At 36.8% G+C, this 8,878-nt stretch overlaps 1 protein-coding gene across 1 annotated transcript; it reads right to left on the bottom strand.

Annotated features, from left to right (window-relative positions):
• Positions 1–4,698: 4,698 nt before the first annotated feature.
• Positions 4,699–5,601, bottom strand: LOC110790700 (uncharacterized). The gene has a single exon (XM_021995477.2). It carries the CDS (start codon positions 5,599–5,601, stop codon positions 4,699–4,701), a length of 903 nt encoding a protein of 300 aa, XP_021851169.2.
• Between the last annotated feature and the right edge of the window lie 3,277 nt (positions 5,602–8,878).

The following is an 8,878-nucleotide window of genomic DNA, read 5'->3' as shown; positions in this document are numbered from 1 at the left end:
ATACAAATTTAATTAAAATTTAAAGCTCATATAAATTTATAATTGAATCCATTTATTTAATTTATTTTCAGTCGAATTTAAATTAATTCAAGATTTTAATTTTAGTAAAATAATTAGAATAAATAAAATTTATCATAATTATAATATTCAAAATTAAAATCCAAGAAAACAATTTAAATTATTAATTTTAAAATTAATTAAAATTACATGAACTGAAAATTTCAAATTAAAATTTTTAAAACGATTTAATCTTAATTCAAGGTACGCAACATCACCATGCAACGCACAGCCATAGGCCACACGCACGCAGCCATCGCTGGCCATGTGCGCGCAGCCTATGTGCTACGTTGCATCTGCTGCTGCTCACCATCGCAAGGCATCATCGAAGCACGCACGCTGCTCACCATCGCTGGGCGCGCGCCAGCGCTCTTCGCACGCGAGCCAGCGCTCGCTGCGCGCGAAGCTTCGATGCAGTCGTGGCGCTCGTAGCACGCGAGCCAGCGCTCGCTGCGCGCGAGGCTTCGATCGCTGCGCGAGGCAGTGCGCGTTGCACGCGACTGCTCGCTGCATTGCTCTCGCCCTTGCCCACTCGCCCTTCGCACACAGCACACGACACAAGGCAGGGCTGCTGCCTTGTGCTCGTGCACCATAGCCTTGCTCATTGCATTCGTACCGCATGGGCGACGAGCTCCCTTGCTCGTCGTCGCATGCCCGCATTATACAACACCCCTTAAGGGTAACACGTAGCGTCCATTGCTTTGTGCGTGCAAGTTATATGAGCGAATCGCATAAAAATTAAAAATTTTATTTTCAAAATTAATAACAAATTAATAAATCATATTAATTTATTAATTTTAGGGCGAAAAATCGAAAATTTATTAATTAATTGATTTCCGATTAACATGGATTCAAGTCTAGGTCAAAAAAATTTAAAATTTAACACAAATTTACAATTTTTTATGGTGGTTTTTAATCATAGGTATCTAATTAAATTATTAACTAATTATGAAAATCAAATTAATTCTAAATTATTCCAATTTTCAACAAATTAATCATAATTACAAATTAGATTGCATAATTAGCAAGGCTAGGCATTCAAACTTGTTAAACATATACAGTAGGTCAATAAAAAATTCAAGATTTAACAACAAGAATCGCAAGTATTTAATTTAACATCTTAAATTTAAGAAATTTTGCGTTCGAAAAACTAAAACCTCCGAAAAGTCATAGTTAGGCTTCGAATTTGAGAATTCTGCGTTCGGCCGAAAAAAAAAAATTTTGTCAAAATTTTAGAATGCCTTTTACATGCGGAATTGACACAAAAATCACTCGATTTGGATGAGTAACGAAGAAACTGCCGAAAAACTGCGTACATATAATTAAATAAACGCATTTTGCAATTAATTAACAATTACGAAAATTAATCACCCCTTTTAATTCTTGCAAATTTGTATTATTTAACCATGTTTATGAAATTTCGATTATGAAAATAATAAGAGGCTCGTGATACCACTGTTAGGTTATGATACATATGACAATACATAAATCATGCGGAAAAACCATAAAGCCAGGAAACCATATTATTTACACATAATCATTTAGCACAGTATAGATGCATACACTTTGTAGCATGCCTTCCCTAGCTGCGCCCTAACCGAACAAGAACAAGTCTTTAGGACTCCAAGTGTCGTCCCTCCGTAGATAGTCCACAGTACGTCCGGATCCGCCTCAAGATTGACCAACTAGAATCGCCCTTAAGGTGCTTAGGAATTTTCGGCTATTATTGTGCAAGTGTATGGCTGAATTTTCTTTCAAAAACTTACCCTTTGAATACTTCAATCGTGTCTATAAATTATGACCCTAGGCCCTTATTTATAGAGGTTTGGAAAGGGAATTGGAATCCTAGTAGGATACGATTTAATTAAACTTAGAATCCTACAAGGACTCTAATTAATTAAATAATCCTAATAGGAATAGGAATTTAATCATACACCAAATCCTAATAGATTTAGGAATTGTGCATGGACACAAACACACACACGCACGGAGCCACGAGGGCGCCCGCACGCGTGCGCTCGGCCCACGCAGCCTACGCTGGGCAGCCTTGCCTTGGCGCGTTGGGCCTGCCTTGCGGTGGGCCTGGCGCTGCCTTGGGCTGGGCGTTGGCGCGCGTCTTTGCTTGCTGGGCGATGGCCTGGCTTCGTGCTGGGCCTTCGTCCGGCAGGCCTCGTCCGATGCTTATTCGTATGATACGCTTCCGATTAAATTCCTGGTTCCGGAATTCATTTCCGATACGAACAATATTTAATATTTCCGATTTCGGAATTAATTTCCGTTTCGAACAAATATTTAATATTTCCGTTTCCGGAACTATTTTCCGATTCCGATAATATTTCCGATTCTGAAAATATTTCCGTTTCCGGCAATATTTCCGATTCCGGCAATATTTCCATTTCCGATAATATTTTCCGATACGTACCATGTTTCCGTTTCCGGCAACATCTACGACTTGGATAATATTTATATTTCCGATACAATCCATATTTCCGTTTCCGGCAATATCATCGTTTCCGGAGTATTCATTTCTTGCTTGTGACGATCTCAGCTCCCACTGAAACCAAGATCCGTCGATTCCGAATATCCATAGATAGAGTGTTTAATGCCATTAAATACTTGATCCGTTTACGTACTATTGGTGTGACCCTACAGGTTCAGTCAAGAGTAAGTTGTGGATTAATATCATTAATTCCACTTGAACTGAAGCGGCCTCTAGCTAGGCATTCAGCTCACTTGATCTCACTGAATTATTAACTTGTTAATTAATACTGAACCGCATTTATTAGACTTGACATTGAATGCATACTTGGACCAAGGGCATTATTTCCTTCAAAATTTTCAGAATGTTTATAAGCTTTAAAAGGATGGTTTTTAAGGGTTTTAAAGCTAAAAAGTCAATGTTTTTATACTAGGACTTGAGTTGACTATTTGAGGCTATTAAATTACCAATTAATGAATAAATTTTAATTAAACTAAGGGTTTTAGTTTCTTAAATAGTTTCTGAAAATTTAGTAAACATGGATAATAATTTAGTTCTCTTAGTTTGTTTTATAGGAGTATATTTCTAGTGAGTCGTGATTCGCACAGTGGCCCCCGTACTTAGGTATTCCAGGTACGTACAAGACTAGGGTGACCACCCATCCCTTGAGGACTTTGTGAAGTGTATTGAATGCGAATCATGTGAACTTATGTGGTTATGAATTCATGTTTGATGATTGGGAATGATTATGTTATTGAATTCATGTTTAATGTTGAGAACAAGCATGTTATTATTATTGTTGAATCTATATGAACGAGCATGTTATGAATTGAATTATGCTTTATAGATTTTTTTGAACTATCATGTTATGGACTTTTATAATCGTTGAATTATGTCAAGCATGTTGTTCAAGTTGGTTTGCATGTATGAGTAGTGCGCATGCAAGTTGTTATTATTATTATGCTATAGTACAGGATGTCTAGCATAATTATTGAGCCAGTCGAATATTGCCAGTGAGCAATATATATTCTATCAAAAGGGTAGAATATGTTAGACAGTCTATGTGAATTGAATTAAGGACAATTCGTGCTAAGGGCACACCCCGCTTGTTAATAGGCAATGTCGGGTTATCTCAAACAGTGTTTTTGAGAAAGAACAATGGGAGTAATTTCACTTGAGTCTATGTTTGATCACAAGTCCTAAAGAAGTAAAATATTAAAGAGTCATTGTTGAATTGTTTAATTGTTCAATTATTTGTATGTTGTGCTTTGAGTAGTGTCTTGAGTCGCCTTGAAAATAATATACTAATTAACGTAAAGTGTAACCCAAAGAGCTTCGAAACTCTTGGAACGTATATACCTTGAGTATGATCAATGGGGGGAGTCTTGCCGGAAAACTTGTACTCCTAGAATGATACAAGACGTTGTTTCATTCTCTTTTATGCCGTTGTGCATTGGAATTCCTGTCGGTATGGCCCGACTGTCGGTAGTAGCCCGACTTATTTTGGTGTATGGTTGGCTCCCATCACCCTTTTCTTTCCTTTTGAGGATACTTTACTTTACCCGTTCGAAGCTACTTTTATTTAAACTGTGAGTCAAGAGTCGTGTCAAGTGTCGAGTCTTGTCTCCATGTTTACTTGTTTATTATATGGCTTTTGCATGTTGATTATTTAATTGTCGAGTGAAGCATGTTAGGATAGAATGTTATTCTAGCTTGTTCGTACTCAGCTTTTGCTGACTTCATGCTTCATGTCTTCTGGTCATGGCCTTTGCCTTAATGACCCTATGATGATCCATCAATTGCATTTGCGTTGTGGGGGAGTAGATTTTCAATAAAGAAGGTTTGTAGAGATAACTTGCGGGAGAAGTTATCATGGGATTCGAGTTGAGAGTTTTATTCTTCCGTAACTTATAAACTCTATTTACTTTATCTATAGTCATGACTAATACTACTATTTCGGTTAATGGATTTCAAACGGTTTGTTTTAGTTTGGGCCTCAGCGGTTCCAACTTGTTTTAATTACCATTAACTATTTATTTAATATGTTTTGAAAGTTAGTTAATTCCGCTGCGTAATTCTGGTAAATAGCCTTAGCCGTTATCACGGTGGCGGTAATATCTTGGTAATTCCTGTGTTTTAAGTCAGAAAATGTTTTATAAAAATCAAGGAATTATTAGGGTGTTAGAACTACCTAGTAGCACTTTGTAATAATCTAAAAAATCTTGTGACACTCCATCAGCTGTATCTTTCCATTCCCCTTTCATATCATAGATGCTATAAACTTGATTCTGCACCTTCCTGCTCCTAATACTCTGATGAAAAAGGGCAGTATTTTCATCCCCATCTTTAAGCCATGCCACCTTAGCTTTCTGACTATGAAAAGCCAGATAGGCTTTATGTTTCTCTTTATACTCTTGGATTGCCTTCAACTCTGCATTTGCGACACCTTGATCATTAGGATTATTATGCATTGCACTCTGAGCAGCCACCATATTCTGATGTGCTCTTAAATCAGCAGCTTGCACATCAGTAAACCCTACCTTATTCAAATCCTTAAGTGCATGCTTTACTCTCTTCAGTTTATTAACCAAGATGAACATTTTACTCCCAATTATCTGAGTGTTCCAAGCCTTCTGAATAGTGTATGAAAACACAGCTGAACTCTTCCACATTGTCAAGTATTTAAAAGGTTTCTTCCCTCCATCATCTCTGGGATACATAGACAGTAACCCAGAAGAATGATCAAAGTAACCTTCTAGCATAAAACACACTTTAGCAGCTGAGAAACAACTTTGCCAAGCATGGTTGGCCAGAATTCTATCAATTTTTGAAAAAACTCTACTACTACCTTGCTGCTTATTATTCCAGGTAAATAGATTGCCCACACATTTAATGTCTTCCATACCACAAGCATGCATACAGTTTCTAACATCTACAATGTCACTATGTCTTACCGGAGCTCCAATTCTTTCATCTAGAGCCATAATACAGTTAAGATCCCCACACACAATCCAAGGAGCCTGAGTATGAAGCAGCAACAAATCCCTCCATAAATCTTGTCTCATACCGCATCATTAAAAGCATAAATGAAAGTGCAGTTAAAAGCTTGCCTACCACTTACAGGAGTAACATGGTAATGCATAAATATAATCCCCCGTAATTTTATAAATTTTATTAATATATTTTAACGTATAGTTAATTATATTTAAATAGAATTTACGAATTTTAGAAATAAATATGTAATTAACGAATATTTATTTTTATACGTCTTAAATATTTCAAAGATTTATGAAATTAAAAAAATTTAAGAATTCGATGTTGAAAAGATTTTTTTTTGAATTACGAAAACACGGTTGAATTTAGAAAACAATCATAAGCAGTGTTGAATTCAAATACTAAAACTCAATCCTAGTTCTAGCCCAAATTGTAAAAGCCCAAATAAGTAAACCCATAATTTCACCCTTGTTTCAATTCACGTGAAACAAACTTGCTCCTCTGTTTCATCCAACGTAAAACCAAACCCTCCTTCAAAAAAAAAACAGTAAACTTATCCTTGCTTGCTGTTTCAGCCGCTACCGCCGTCGACCACCGACGTTCTCCTCCTCCACCGTTTGGTATCTCTCCTCCTCCCCTTGTTCTTTCTTTCTTTTTTTTTCGTTTTTATCTCTCCGCCTCACTCAATGTTTTTCGTTTACTCAACCAGCACCACTAGCGCAGCCACCGTGCCGCTGCTCTGCCGCGCTGCCCCGCCGGTCAGTTCACCTTCTTCCTTCTCCTTCTTTCTCTCTTTCGTTCTCTAAACGCTTTGGTTTCAGTTTCTTGCACACACTCTTAACCGTTGTTGAATTGCTTGTTTCTAGTTCCTCTCAGCACACCACCGTGCTCGCCGCCAGCACAACCGTCGAGATCCCTTGCCGTCGCCTGACCTCTGGTCTGCACGGTAGTCTTCGACTTCCTCTATGTTCTTTTTCATTCTCTTTCTTTCTCTCGTTTCCTCCTCTCCTTAATTGTTTATGTTTCTCTCAGCCACCATTCGCGCATCCACTTCACCCTGCGACCACCTGTGTACCGCCGTGCCTCAGCTCGCCGCCGTTCCGCCGCTGCCGCGCCTGTGCTCCGTTGGCCAGCCTCTTCCGTTCTCTTTTTGGTTAAGTCCTTAAAACCCCTACGTGAATTATATTTTTTAAATTATGTTTAAATTATGTAATTTATGTTTTATTAAATTAAATGTATAGTTTTTATTATTCCATTATGAATTTCAGATTTATATATTTTACATAATTGAATTATTAAATTTCAGATTACATAATTTGATTGAAACGAGAATTCGAATTATTCAAAGCATGAATTTTAAGTTTAATGGTTTAAGTCATGGTAGGATGATTATGAACCATTAAAGTTATGATATTTATGATTTTGGGCATGTTAATTTGGTTTTGGTGAAGTTTAAACGATTTTATATTGCTGAAAATTTTAAAAGGATGTTGTATTGGAGTTTAGAACGATTGGGGATCATGGATTCAATAATTATTATTCTAGGAGATTAAGTATCCAAGTTTTGATATTGGGGATGGTTCTAAATATGTTTAGGTAGTATTTAGAATGCTTTATTATGGTTGCGAATGATTAGAAATTGATTGGGAATATTTGTTGCTTGTTTTAGGCGGAGAATTCTCTTTATGCGAATTTTGAAAGTGTTAAAGTGGCCTATCAGTTTGTTTACACAAGGTACGTACATACCTGTGTGCTTGGAATGTGTGTTATCTGTTGAAACCAAGTTGAAATTTGTTGATGGACTTGATTATGTTGGAATTTCATGTTTAATATTGTTGGATGGACATGTTGAACATATATATTTCGTTATGAGGATTATAACATGTTAGTAGACGATTGATGCAAACATGTTTGATTGGGAACACTAGATTATTTTATATATATTGATTCAGATCGATTGATCGTTGTTCCCTTTTAGCTTGTTACTACTTTATGAGGGTCGTGAACCTTGTTTAGTAAGTTGAAACCTTATACCCATATAGAGGGGTTGATCAGTATTAAAGGAAAGGTGGGATTTAATTGGAATGAGTCTTGTTTGATGCCTTTGTGATCACTTATTTAATTCCAAGATAAAAACAATTGTGAATAAATGTGGATTGTATGCCTTATGTGATTGTTGAGTCATAACAGGGTTTCAATTTGTAAATCATGTAAAGTGAAACTGAGTAGCAATAGCTTTAGACTGTGCACGTCTAAAGTGACGGACAAACAGGAGTTGGGGTTCATGGTGGTAGCCCATGGCCTTTCCTCGGACCGGATTGATCACCGTGTCCTATTTTTATTAAAAAGTTCCTCGATATGGCAGGTCACTGGGGTTTACGGAGTCGCGCCCGTACCTCGTCTTCCTTAGTGAAGAAGTTTCTAGCTAGAAAACTCGGTCCATTGTCTATTTCAATTTAAAATAATATTAATGTTATAAAAGTCTAGTTCAGTCTAGCCTAGTCTAGTCAAGTGCGGTCTTCAAATTAATATGTTTTGTCTGCCCTTACTTATGTTTTATTAGTATCATGTTAGGATTGTTCGTTTAATAGAATCATGTTAGGATTATTATTGAGTTAGTATGTAGTACTCAGCTTTGCTGATTACGTGCTTTTGCTTGTGCATATTGATCATGGCTATGCCTTATTGATCCTGTGATGACCCAATCTTTGGTGAGCAGTCTCTAAGGATCAATAAGCATTGTCCATCTGCAGGTCTGAAGATGTTGCATCATTGGGATCGGGAATAGAGAGCTTGTATTTAGTTTTGATTTGCTAAGTTGACTTGGGTTTGTTTAATTGGACTTTAAACTTGTTAGTTGATCTTATTTTCGTTGATTGGTTTTGCGATTAACTATGTAATCGATTATTTATAAACCTAAAGTTAGTTTTATGTTTTCCGCTGCAAAATTCTGAATAAGCCGTTACGTTTTCACACGGGCGATAATTCCTTGATAATTCTCTATGTTTTATATTAAAAGAGTACTTTAGAAAAGGGAGAATTGTCGGGGTGTTACAATAAATTGACTAGAAGCAGCTACAATATTAACTGTAAAACATCCGGCCTTCCAAGCTACAATAATTCTACCACCAGAGTGATAACTAGAATTTCTTGTAAAACACCAGTTTTCAAAGACATTTTGATAAAGCTTCCCTAGATTAGAGAGCTTCACCTTGTGTTCCCGGAGTCCCACTAAACCCACTACATACTTTTGAATGAATTGTTTAACCTCATTCTGTTTCTGAACTGATTTTAGACCCCTGACATTCCAAGCTAACACTCTATCCATTAGAGTTGGAAGAGTTCCCT

This window comes from Spinacia oleracea, chromosome 6 (assembly GCF_020520425.1).
Source record: "Spinacia oleracea cultivar Varoflay chromosome 6, BTI_SOV_V1, whole genome shotgun sequence".
NCBI lineage: Eukaryota > Viridiplantae > Streptophyta > Magnoliopsida > Caryophyllales > Amaranthaceae > Spinacia > Spinacia oleracea.
Note: the sequence above shows the minus strand (reverse complement) of the source record. Positions and strands in the feature narration are given on the sequence as shown.

Bases quoted from the DNA above. Each gene is read 5' to 3' on its own strand.
- LOC110790700 (XM_021995477.2), bottom strand. From the start codon at position 5,601: ATGAGACAAGATTTATGGAGGGATTTGTTGCTGCTTCATACTCAGGCT.